At 38.4% G+C, this 12,147-nt stretch overlaps 3 protein-coding genes and 1 long non-coding RNA gene across 5 annotated transcripts; 1 reads left to right on the forward strand and 3 right to left on the reverse strand.

Moving 5' to 3' along the window:
* Positions 142 to 2,641, reverse strand: LOC109843895 (serine--glyoxylate aminotransferase-like). Its single transcript, XM_020412856.1, has 3 exons — positions 2,489 to 2,641; positions 630 to 856; positions 142 to 475 (listed from the first exon to the last, which is right to left on the reverse strand). The coding sequence occupies exons 2-3, from the start codon at positions 832 to 834 to the stop codon at positions 162 to 164; spliced, it is 519 nt and encodes a 172-aa protein (XP_020268445.1). The 5' UTR covers positions 835 to 856; positions 2,489 to 2,641; the 3' UTR covers positions 142 to 161.
* Positions 3,869 to 6,582, forward strand: LOC109841933. Its single transcript, XM_020410857.1, has 5 exons — positions 3,869 to 3,930; positions 4,131 to 4,763; positions 5,051 to 5,253; positions 5,363 to 5,693; positions 5,946 to 6,582. The coding sequence occupies exons 1-5, from the start codon at positions 3,869 to 3,871 to the stop codon at positions 6,580 to 6,582; spliced, it is 1,866 nt and encodes a 621-aa protein (XP_020266446.1).
* LOC109844005 lies at positions 7,264 to 8,940 on the reverse strand. Of its 2 annotated transcripts, XR_002247857.1 has the most exons (5): positions 8,910 to 8,940; positions 8,639 to 8,723; positions 8,465 to 8,563; positions 8,077 to 8,385; positions 7,264 to 7,721 (listed from the first exon to the last, which is right to left on the reverse strand). It is a non-coding gene; the product is annotated as an uncharacterized LOC109844005 (long non-coding RNA). The 2 variants fall into 2 exon arrangements; XR_002247856.1 differs by lacking the exon at positions 8,910 to 8,940 and having other exon boundaries at positions 7,265 to 7,721; positions 8,639 to 8,810.
* Positions 9,681 to 11,664, reverse strand: LOC109844004. Its single transcript, XM_020413009.1, has 4 exons — positions 10,961 to 11,664; positions 10,244 to 10,522; positions 10,027 to 10,170; positions 9,681 to 9,803 (listed from the first exon to the last, which is right to left on the reverse strand). Exons 1-4 carry the CDS (start codon positions 11,576 to 11,578, stop codon positions 9,681 to 9,683), a joined length of 1,164 nt encoding a protein of 387 aa, XP_020268598.1. The 5' UTR covers positions 11,579 to 11,664.

Here is a 12,147-nt window from a genome sequence, read left to right on the forward strand (position 1 = left end):
TTTTTTTTTTATCTATGAGCAAGGAGAGTGGCTTCAAAAGCAGTAAGAATACTTATCCCTTCAAGAAATCACTTGCGCAACTAATCCCTGAACCTGTACTGATTATTTGGTAAACCATGTAAATTTAGCGTGTGTATTCATTACATGATGATTTGGTTTGGTTAAAAAAAAAAAGAATTGTATTGCTTACCGAGCAATTTCCTTACAGCTGACAAATCATTGGTGACTCCGGTTGCAGTCTCATTGTGCACTATGCAAATGGCCTTGATGGTATGGCTCCTATCTTCTGCCAACTTCGAGGCCAAAACATCGAGATTGGCCCCCTGCCCCCAGTCACTTTCAACAACATCGACGTTGAATTTCAGGCGCTGTTGTTGATCGATCCATAGGAGACTGAACTGCCCGATCAGAAAAGATACAATCCTGTCACCGGGTGATAGCGTATTTGTAAGTGCACTTTCCCATGCCCCAGTACCTAGGTGATCAAGGCATCACATGATCATGTTAAACTACAAAGATTCAAACACATAGACGCATACCAAGGATTCAAAGAACTCTTCAACTTAACCAACATTGTATATACTCGACGAAAAAAAAATTATTTTTCTTCCTTTCTGAGATAGGAGTACCTGTGGTGGGGATGAGGAAAGGGGTCCCGCTTGTAGTCTTGAAGATCTTCTTGACATCCTCAAGAAGAGTCTTGGTGAGTGCAGGCACGGCTGGGGATCGGTAGTCCTCGTTGTTCCGGTTCATCGCCCTCAGCACGGGCTCCGGGATGTTCACCGGCCCGGGAACAAAAAGGTGGTTCCTCCCCGGCCCATATACGTAGTCCATCCTCTCTCCTAATCGCGGTTTCCTGCGAGAATCACAAAAGGTAAACGGGAATTCAAAGCTCACATCACTGATAACACACGAAGAAAGAACACTGTCATATTCATCAAAATGGCTAATAATGTGAGCTGGCATGTCCCTTTTATGGTGTTGTTAACGTGGTACACATCCAAGCCATCAGCTGTGTGCAACGTCAATGACACGTCAGTGAGCACCATGGAGGGACACAAAGGTTTCGATTTTCTCAAAAAAAAAAACGGATAAATTATTGAAGCATGCAAAATTAGGACAAAATATCATGATGGTTTTGATCAATTACAAAACATTTGAGAGATCTGTCCTTGGGTAGATTGAACACCCAATCGCATAAAGTGCATGAACAGTGAACAAATGCAACAAAAACATGTTTTAACTTTAGGGAAGGGATTAATTAGAGCAAAATAATTGAGAAATCTAGAAAAAAAAATGAGAGAGAATCATACCATGGGCTGCTTTTGAAGGAAATTGGATAGGATGGGCAAACATTAAAGATGCAATTGGGTTGGGTTCGAAATGGATTAGCGCCTGACTTTTGAATGGAATTTAGTTATTTTAAGTCTGCACACTCTATAAAACCCAATAGTTTGATGTTTAAGATTTTTGTGATATTCTGAACAAAAATAGTTTATGATAATGTTTCATAAAATCCCTAACTTGGGTGCAAACGAATCTGGTAAGGATGATACAAATACAAGTAAAATAAGAGAAAATATATACTGATCTACACAAAAGGATATGAAAAAGCCAGATGAGTAAAAAGGCTTCATATTGATATCTGTCAAAATAAGATAAGCATGTGAATAAAATAAAAGAAAATATGAGGATACAAAGCGGATAGGGAAAAAAGAAAGATAAGATTGTGAAAATTGTACGTAGCTCATATGATACAAAGCTAAGATTAGATTTATGCATCATCAAAATTAACCTCTAATCTATTAATCTAATGGTCAAAACAGAGTCTGAATATTTTTGATATGAATCCAGATATTTACATTATATATTCGTATCGTAATCATATCATATTCAGTGTAGATATCTAGTAATCTTTTGTGTATCTTAACATCTGTAAAAGTAATTTCAACCAAAATTTCATAACAAACAAGTAATTCAACATCAACTGAAAATTTCGACAGAATTAGACCATTTCAATAAAAAAACAAAAAGCAAATTTACATGATGATATCATGGACAAATTTTGAAAATCGACCCATTTATAAAAAAAATTACAAAAAACGACCCATTTACAACATATTTGTCAAAATCGACTCAGTTTTAGCCATCTGGCTGAAACTGGGTCGATTTTGACCAAAAAACTTATGCAACTTCACATGACTTCAAGTCCGTGAAGTTTTGTCTGAGTCGATTTTATGTTGTAAATGGGTCGACTTTTGCCTTTTTTTTGTAAATGGATCGATTTTCAAAATTTGTCTTGATATCATTATGGAAAAATACTCACATACCACTACCATCTTTCTGAAGTTTCTAATTGTACCACTAAATAAATAGTTGCTAGCAATCAAGTGGAGAATGAAGTTAAGTTGGAAACACAAGTAATTAAGTTGAGAATAAAGGAGTTTGAATTTCAAATACAAAGACAAAAATATAGAGCGAAGTTTACCTTAACTATGCTTCACTTTCTCTCTCTTCTCTTGTACTTAGCTTAACTATGAAGTTCTTTTTCCCCCTCTCTCCAAGTTTTAAGAGGGAGAGAGCGGACACTTTGTGCTCGTAACGGGCCGGAGATAAAGAGATAGGATAGGAACCCGCTGTGAGAACGCTGGTGCCCAAAGAGCCGCTGTCCACGGGCCCACCGGGATCCTACGTGGCAGATAAGAGGACTCCTGAGGCTGAGGAGCAAGGAAGTTATAATCCCCATCTTGACAGTTGGTGATATTTGTAACGTTGTAACGTCAGCAACGGTTCATGTTTCACTCGCACCAACTTGAAGTTGTTTGAACAATTATTTACTATTTGCGTTTTTTTTGTTGTTGTTGTTGTTAACATCGGTTTAACGTTTATAATATGATATATAGTTTTCTTCTTTTCCATACATTGCACTTGTAGCATAAGAGCATCTCCAACCCAAAAAGCTAAAATGGTGTAGTTTTTACACCAAGTTGGTATAGTTTTTACACAAAATCACTATTTCATCTCCAATCCATTACTAAAAATTGAGTGTCGTGAGAAAAAATAATTTTCAATCAATTTGACTAAAAATTATTATTATAAACTAATACCTGACTATTATAGGAACATTTCCACATTTTCATTATTATTAGGGAAAATTGCTTGGGGGAACCAAATAAAATTCGGCTATGCATCCCCACCCCCCAACTAGAGTCAAACACTTGGGGGCACCTTGACCCAAGTACTCATGCTTTCTCACCCCAAACCCAACAGTGTTTCTCTACTTTATAGTGTATTTTTCCAGCAGTACCCATTTTGCCCTTTCTTCTCTCATTTTCGATTTGGGGGTGGGCGCTGAAATCGGCTATGCATTGAAGAACTTGGGTTTTGTCTTATTCGCCAGCCAAGCAACCCATCATGAAGTAGTGGTAGTCAAATCAGTGAGCTGGGGGGTTTTATGCAGGGAAGGGGAAAAATGGAGGGAAAAATGTACACGGTTCCCTCCAAAATATTGCATTCCTCATATATACTCTTCTCTCTTTTGATCTACTGCTAAAATCTTCAACAACCTTCAACAATCATTTATATTCTGAACTTTTTCCTCTTAACTTCTTCAACAACCAAAATGGAAGATTCTTTAATGTGTGTGATTTCATTTAACAGTAACGCAACCCTTATTAAAGTCAATTCAGCAACAAGTTTAGCCGAATTGAAGATGAAAGCCGCAGAGAATTTTAGAGTACGGTTCGAAAGTTTGTTGATAAGTTACTCTATCGATAAGTTTCCCAATGTCTCGTTTGAGCTTTCAAAAGATGAAGATATTCTCAATATGATAGGTTATCATCGTTCAATGGGGTTAAATACGTTGACCATGACTGTTACTGAAAGAGATGAAGGACCCACCCATGCCATAGGGTCAGAAACAGAGCTTAAGTAAGTATTCAAAAGTATATTTTCATGTTCTGGATACACGTGACATATTCTATTATATATGTGACCTGAAGACATACCACGTGACATTTGGACCTTATTTGTGATATATTGTCTTTATTTGTGACATTTGAGTCTTATATGTGACTTTACTGGTAAGTATCACATGTGACTTATATGTGACCTGTACATTAAACCTGCAGTGTTCCTAATGTAAGCTCACAGTCATCAGAGCATATTGAGCAACCTTATGAGAGTATCACAATCGAGGAATCAGAGAGGATCCCAAATGACAACCCTCAAGGAGAGCATGTGTACAGTATGAACGACGTAGTAAGTGACTCGTCACGGATCCCAGCATGGTGGCACGAGGCAATTACTGGAAAAGGGCAGCAATTTGAAAGTGCAAAAGAAGTTAGAATGGCTCTTATATACTACTCTATAGCTAAGAAGTTCGCTTTCAAATATGTTAACAATGAGCCAAAACGTATTCGTGCTAGTTGCATGTTTAGAGAAGAAACAAACTGCCCGTGGTTGTTTTTCGCTTCACCATTGAGCCATGTGTCGACATTTGCTATAAAGAAATTTGTTCCTCAACATACATGTGGACAACATAACAGCACAGCTGGTCACTTCAGAGCATCAAGAAGGTGGATTGCGAGTATGCTACAATCAATTATGAAGAGGCGTCCATATATAACCCCAACTGACATTAGAAAGGAATTGCACTCTCAATATGGATTAAGAGTTAATTATTCTAAAGCTTGGCGTGCTAAAGAGACAGCAAAAGATGAAATATTTGGTTGCGCAAGGCATTCATATGATTTACTATCCTGGTTAGTCCTCGTTATTTATTGATGCGTGAACGTTATATTTCAAAGTTATTTGTGACAACTTGTTCCTACATCTGCATGTGAGATTTAAACGTTATATGTGATATTTTGACTTTATATGTGACGTTTGAGCATTACATGTGATAGTTAGATCTTGTATGTGATATTTGGACTTTCTATGTGACTTTTGAGTATTACATGTGATATTTAAACCTTATATGTGATATTTTGACTTTATATGTGACGTTTGAGTATTTAACAAGTTATTTGTGATTTAACCATCTTTTTAGGTACCAGATGAAGGTGACGGAAACAAATCCAGACAGTGTCTTCAGCATTGAACAAGAAGAAAGGAGATTCAAACGTTTATTTGTGTCGTATGGTGCATGCATACAGGGGTTTCTCAAGGGATGTAGGCCGTTGCTCTTTCTAGATGGGACTTTTCTGAAGGATCGTTACAAAGGGATCTTATTAGGTGCGACCGCTTATGATGGTAATTCAAGGCATATTTCCACTCGCATTTTCCGTTTGTGACCAAGAAAATGAAGCGAATTGGAGTTGGTTTATTCAAGGATTGCGGTATATATTGTACAATCGAACAGAACCATACAATCCACCCCATCCCCTTGTAATTCTGTCAGACGCCGACAAAGGAATAAAGCAATCTTTGAAAAATATATTTCCAGATGCGTACCACTCTAGGTGTGTACTTCATCTTGTTGAGAATTATAAATTGAAGCTTAGAGAGATGGGTTTTGCCTCAAGTGCTGCTCAACGTATTTCAAAATTATTGGAGTTTGCTGCATACAAGTACACGGAAGGAGAATTTAATGCTGTTTTGCGTCAGATTCGAATGACAGATCAAAGAGCTTACCAAGTAGCTCTAAGTTATGGTCCTAGTAATTGGGCCAATTCTGTATTTCCTGGTATAAGGTACGTCAATTATCATTACCTTTACTGGTTATATTATGCTGTTATATGAAATTGAGCCTTTAAATGTCACATTTCGCTTTTATATGGTCGTTCATCTGTTACGTGTGACCTTTACTTGTATCGTGTGACAATACTCCATTATATGTGACAACTATCCGTTATCTGTGATTATTTGTTGTTATTTGTGACATTTGTCAGTTATTTGTGACACATAGCGGTAAATTGTGGTAATGATTTTTTGTTTTCAATCAGATATGGGCATATCACTTCCAATGTCGCTGAATCTTTCAACAGTTGGATTCGTGTGGCGCGAACACTTCCCATTTGCGATATGATGGATCACATTCGTGTGCAAATTATGGAAAGGATGAATACTCGTCGCGAGATGGCAACAAAATGGAATAGCTATCTTTGTCCTGAAGCGGAAAAAATCCTCCAAGAAAATGTCACCAAGGGAAGCACTCTTGAAGTATCGCATTCTACAGCTGAAATCTTCGAGGTATCATCACAAAAATCAGTACAAGTTGATTTGGGACACAAAACATGCACGTGTCGTGCATGGGATATATTGCGAATACCATGTAAACATGCGTGTGCCGCTATTAACTTCATGCATAGAGATGTGTACCAGTTCTGCGATTGGTTCATGACGACTGAAGCTTTCAGGAGAAGTTACGAACCAATCCTCTTTCCTGTTCCAAATTACGATAAGCCAGATGTCACAGATGAAACAATTAGCATTCTTCCCCCAAAGACGACAAAGAGACGTGGAAGGAACAAGAATAGGCGTATCAACAACAGATCTGAGAGTAGACGTGCAATTAGATGCTCAAGATGTCACGCTGAAGGACATAACCGAGCCACGTGCACTGAACCTATCGAAGATTAACGTTTCCAGGCAGAATGCAAACGCTTTTGTGACTATTGTCTGTTACATGTGACTTTTGCCATTTTGTTGTGACATTTGTGTTTTGTATGTGACAAATTACCTATTCGTGTTACTTTTGCCACAAAAAATGTGACGTATTACCTGTTTGCATATCACATGTGACTATTGTAACATACCACAACATACCAAAAGTCAATCATACCTACCAAAATGTCACATACAAGTCTAATAAGTCACAAAGCATACTAAAACGACACAACCGCCTCAAATGTCACACAAAATAAAAAAGTGTCACATACAAGACTCAAAAGTCACACAGAACACTATAAAGTCACACACAAGTTTCAAAAGTCACAGAACATACTAAAAAGTCACATGATGGCCCCAAATGTCACACAAAATAACAAAGTGTCACATACAAGACTCAAATGTCACACAGAACACTAAAACGTCACATGTGACTATTGTATGTTACATGTCCATTTCATCCTAATGTGGCGTATCACCTGTCCGCGAGACATATTACCAGTCCGGATTTAATATCTTCCAGAACAGATCACAAAGAATTTAATAAACAGCTAGTAACTGATAAGGAGAATATTTACAGACCTGTACAAATGTAACATACCACAACATACCAAAAGTCAATCATACCTACCAAAATGTCACATACAAGAAGCAAAAGTCACACAGTACACTAAAATGACACACGTGATATTCAAAAGTCACACAGAACACTAAAACGTCACATACAAGACTCAAAAGTCACACGGCATACTAAAACATCGCGTAACAGCCCCAAAAGTCGTCAACAGCAATCCAACAAATGTCACACACAGCTAGTAAACTGGTTAGCCTGTACATCACCACGTTTAAACAAATGACACAGTTAATGTAGAGTCTAATACTTCCACTCAATCTTAGGTACATCACTACCCCCAAAGTACAAAAAATATTCTGGATCATCACTGTCTAATTTCAACCGCAGTTTTTTCCCTTCACGCCCTTCACATATGAGTTGAGCAGCAAGTCCTGCTCGTAGCATATGTGACTCCCTGTGCAAGGCTTCAACTTGCATTATCTCCCTTTCCTCGAGAATCGTCTTGATGAAAAAATACGCATGTATGCCACAATCATACCTGTAGAAATATCACATAACACTTAATACCAGAAATATAATATAACATAATAAGCATATAACACAGAGAATGTAAAACTATCACATAACAGCCCCAAAAGTCACACAATACTGAAATGTCACATATAGGCCCCAAAAGTCACACAGAATAACCAAAAGTCACATAACAGCCCCAAAATGTCACATAACAGCCCCAAAAGTCACATAGAATACTAAAATGTCACATATGGGCCCCAAAAGTCACACAGAATACTGAAATGTCACATATAGCCCCAAATTGTCACATATGAATGTGAAAATATCACCCATTCAAGTATCATATGCATTAATAAACTGTTTAAGTGTAAGAAACTTACGATCCTTTTTGCATACGACAGGGAACCGCTTCATAATCAAATGCTCTAAATGTCGAACTCTGGTCAAATCCGCTCACCATCCTATCTAAAAATAGTTGGATGGCCAACACGTCCCTAGCCCATGCCTCGTGGCCAGCGGAGCTGTAATGCCTGCATTTTTTTTTGCCCCAGATTGACCTCGACGACATGCCAATGATCAGCATGACATATCGGGATTATCAACACATCCTTCCCTTCGTCGATATGCTTCTTTATATAGTTTTTATAGATCTTTCGCTCATCCAACTTTGAAGCAGTTAGCAACCAAATCTACCGGAAAAAGAAAAAAAGATAAAGCGGGAGAAAGTCAAATAACATATAACTGCAAAAAATGATCCACATTACTCACACTAAAATAGGATGTGATAATAGCAAATTTGCGATCCCGAGCGGCATTTTCGGGGAGCTTGAGCCAGTTCCGAAGTCTTGCAACAAGGGCTTCAACCGTCTAATAATTGCAAACATAATAAATCATGTAAATATCAAAAACTTGACTAACAACGAAACTTAAACAGAAACTAACCTCATCCTTCAATGGCCCACCGCGTAGAAGATGAAGAATATCGTATCTGTTTATAGTTTGGTCCTCAACCTCCAAAACAATCCTCCTACAAAAATGTATCACATACAAGAATGTATAAGCGACATATCCAACCGATTAATAAACTGTCACAGGAGAATACTAAATGTCACATAAAAACTGTAATGATCACAATGTACGTGCTTATGTCACAAACGTCATGTAACTATCACAGACCACTTATATATATCACAGAATAATACTTAATACTTACTTGTCAACTTGTAACGTTAGAAAATGTTGAAACCACTTGTTTTCATCTTCCGACGCATTAGGTACATCACGAACAGTGAAGTTATGATGAAATCCTTCGTCAACTGTTCCCGGTAGCCTGATGTCAAAGTCTTGGGCAGAAGGAATGCCCATATTCAACATTGATAATAATTTTTTTTCATCTTCAGTTTTTTCCCTTCTCCATAGCTGAGGCACGGATGTTCTCATAGGTGGGAACGAATGCCCATATTCAACATTGATAATAATTTTTTTTCATCTTCAGTTTTTTCCCTTCTCCATAGCTGAGGCACGGATGTTCTCATAGGTGGGTGTGCCATTTCACGTGGCTTCTTCTCCTCTATTGTCTCCCCCTTGTCATCATCATCTTTCACCAAAACGACACTTTTTTTCCCTTTCATCTTTTTCTTAGGCATTTCTGTACAATATGGAGATTCTAGGGACTTGGGCTTCTTCGTTGTTCTTCGGCTCCTTGCACGGAGCCCCTGAACAAATTCTCCCAAAGTAGACTCACCTTCCTCCCTCCTCTTCCTTCCCCTCTTCTTCTTAGGAACTTCCTCAACAACTTTCCGCGCTTCAGACTATATAAAGATCACAGTTAATGAATATATATAATAGTAAACTGACATGAATATATATCACATGAGGAAATCATGCATCACAAATAATAAGCAAAAGTCACAGATAAACTGTTTACGTCACAAATAACAGGGAGCTATCACAAACAGTGTGTACATGTCACAGACAACCAAATCTACCGTAGGAGAGTTAGCTGCTCAAGTTCAATGCCCACTTCTTGGCCTTGATCACCTTCTCCCTCTGCTTTCTCTTCCTTCCCTTCTTCTTTCTCCGCCTCATCTTGTCTCTCTATTTGAGGCTGCATACATGTTAAGAATGTAACCAATTTCAGCAAACTTTTATATGTGATATTTTTTCCTCGTTTGAAATAGGAAATAAATAAATTATAACCTCTTCTTTCTCCGCCTCATCTTGTCTCTCTATTTGAGGCTGCATACATGTTAAGAATGTAACCAATTTCAGCAAACTTTTATATGTGATATTTTTTCCTCGTTTGAAATAGGAAATAAATAAATTATAACCTCTTCTTTTTTGGGCATGATTTGTTTCTCTTCCTCAAATCTTTTCTCAATTTCGGCCTTAATGGCCATCGTATCAACGCCACGAGCAACAAGTTCTTGCTCATAGGCTTCATTTAGCATCACCAACTTTTTATAAGCGTCATCCTACATTAACAATAAACTGATAGTGAGTAAATGTCACAAATACAAAGATCGCACATAAAGTCATCAACTTTACCCCTTTTTCCACTCTTTTCTTCCTCGAAGCTTTTTCACCCGTAGCTTCCTCCTCCATTTCAGCCCTCCTCTTTGTAGACTTATGCTTGATCTCCTCATGTACATACCGCGGCAGGTCATGCTCCGGTAAGATGTGGATTGCGGCCTCCGATTTCTTCGTTATTGTTGTAGTCCGCAGTGAACCCACTTTCTTACCCTCCAATGTCCAATTGGTCATTGGTGGCTTCGATTCATCCACTTTCGCCGGCTCCTTAATGTTTGATATCTCATAATACCATAGCTACAAAAAAGCCACATTCAAACAATGAAGTATCACATATTAGATATAAATGTCACATGTAAATGGCAATAATCACATACCAGCAGATAATATCACACATTAACTACAAACATCACATATCAGGGCAAATATCACACATGGGTCACAAACGTCACATATAACTAGAAAATATCACATGTAGAAGACACTTATCACATAAACACATATTAACTATAAATATCACATGTCATATATTAGTGTTATATATCACATGTAAATGGAAATAATCACGTGTAACAAGATAATATCAGATACAAACTACAAATAAATAGCGGACTTAAACAATACCAATTAGATACAAATGTCACATATAAATCTCAAATATCACATATAAAGGGTAATGATCACATATAAGGTGCAAATGTAACATATAAATCTCAAATATCACAGTTAACTCACCGATAGCAAGGGAGCGCAGCCGCTAAGATATGTCAGCCCCTTCGTCGCTTTCTTCACAGCCTTGAAGGAGTCCCACAATTCCTTATAGATGATTGTCGCCCATGGGAAATGATCAACCGCATCTACTCGAGCCACATATTTGAACATATGCCGCGGTGCATTCATTCTCGCGGTCGGGGTCCATATCATTGTCAATTGATAGAGGATTTGAAGCATAACAAAATCCGAAACATCGGATTTCTTTTTGGACCGAACCAATTTCTCCAATAGGGCCTCAAGGTAGCCTCGGCCACTCTTGTATTGTGATTGTTGCTTGTTGCTGAAGTATGTGGTCCATATCCTATTATCCATGTCGCGATTGCCTTCGGGTTTCTCCCCTTCATCATTAAACCGAGTATGTTTGCGCACCCAATTTAGATCAAACGTGTACGCTTGTTTAGTCCCGGTTTGGCTATCATTGAAGAAAAACTTCCCCGTGGCTAAATCCACATTATCCAGCAGCAGCATGATGGTGGCCTTGTCGGATGGAATCATACCAAAACTAACATAGTTCTTGAAATTGGAGGATCCATAAGCCCTCCAATGTTCAGACCTCATTTGTGGGACAATGCCATCCATAAATTGACAATATCCACGGATATTGCAACAAATTCTTATATCATGTTTACTGTAAAAGACAACACAACAGATACTAAATCAACTGTCTGAGATGATGAATTCACAATGCCGAAACTGACTTAGGGTTCTAATGCGTATAAATTCACAATGCCAAACAAATTAAATGAACAGATGTGAACAATTGGGTAGATACTTACATCTCAGGCTTTATTGTAGCTGATTCAGATGATGAATTCGACATCTGTATTTTCAGCAGCGTCACTGTGGGGTTCGGTGAGGATGAGAGATTCTGGCGGTCGACGAGCTTGCGGTCGTCTGTGGGGGAGTCCTTGTCGGCGGACGAGAGTCGACGAAGTAAAGGAGAGTCGCCGAAGAGGAATACGACGAGCGGTGATGGATTTCAGAAGAACAGGGTTTCGAAGTTGGCGACGAGCGGGTTTCGAAGAAGACGAGTCGTGGCGGCGGTCTTCGACGAAGACGACGAAGTCGAAGATTCGAGGATGAAGTCGAGGATGACGATCTAAAGGGTTCGCCAAAGAAGAAGGCGACGAGCACGAAGTCGAAGAAGT

This window comes from Asparagus officinalis, chromosome 5 (assembly GCF_001876935.1).
Source record: "Asparagus officinalis chromosome 5, Aspof.V1, whole genome shotgun sequence".
Classification (NCBI taxonomy): Eukaryota; Viridiplantae; Streptophyta; class Magnoliopsida; order Asparagales; family Asparagaceae; genus Asparagus; species Asparagus officinalis.

Excerpts from the sequence above, each read along its gene's own strand:
- LOC109843895 (XM_020412856.1), bottom strand. The coding sequence starts at position 834 with ATGGACTACGTATATGGGCCGGGGAGGAACCACCTTTTTGTTCCCGGG. Across the intron at positions 476-629 it reads TTTCCTCATCCCCACCACAG|GTACTGGGGCATGGGAAAGT; the intron begins GTACTCCTATCT and ends TTGATCACCTAG.
- LOC109841933 (XM_020410857.1), top strand. The coding sequence starts at position 3,869 with ATGACTGTTACTGAAAGAGATGAAGGACCCACCCATGCCATAGGGTCA. Across the intron at positions 5,254-5,362 it reads AGGTGCGACCGCTTATGATG|AACCATACAATCCACCCCAT; the intron begins GTAATTCAAGGC and ends ACAATCGAACAG. Across the intron at positions 5,694-5,945 it reads TCTGTATTTCCTGGTATAAG|ATATGGGCATATCACTTCCA; the intron begins GTACGTCAATTA and ends GTTTTCAATCAG.
- LOC109844004 (XM_020413009.1), bottom strand. The coding sequence starts at position 11,578 with ATGGATGGCATTGTCCCACAAATGAGGTCTGAACATTGGAGGGCTTAT. Across the intron at positions 10,171-10,243 it reads AGAAAAGAGTGGAAAAAGGG|GATGACGCTTATAAAAAGTT; the intron begins GTAAAGTTGATG and ends TTGTTAATGTAG. Across the intron at positions 9,804-10,026 it reads TCATGCCCAAAAAAGAAGAG|CCTCAAATAGAGAGACAAGA; the intron begins GTTATAATTTAT and ends ACATGTATGCAG.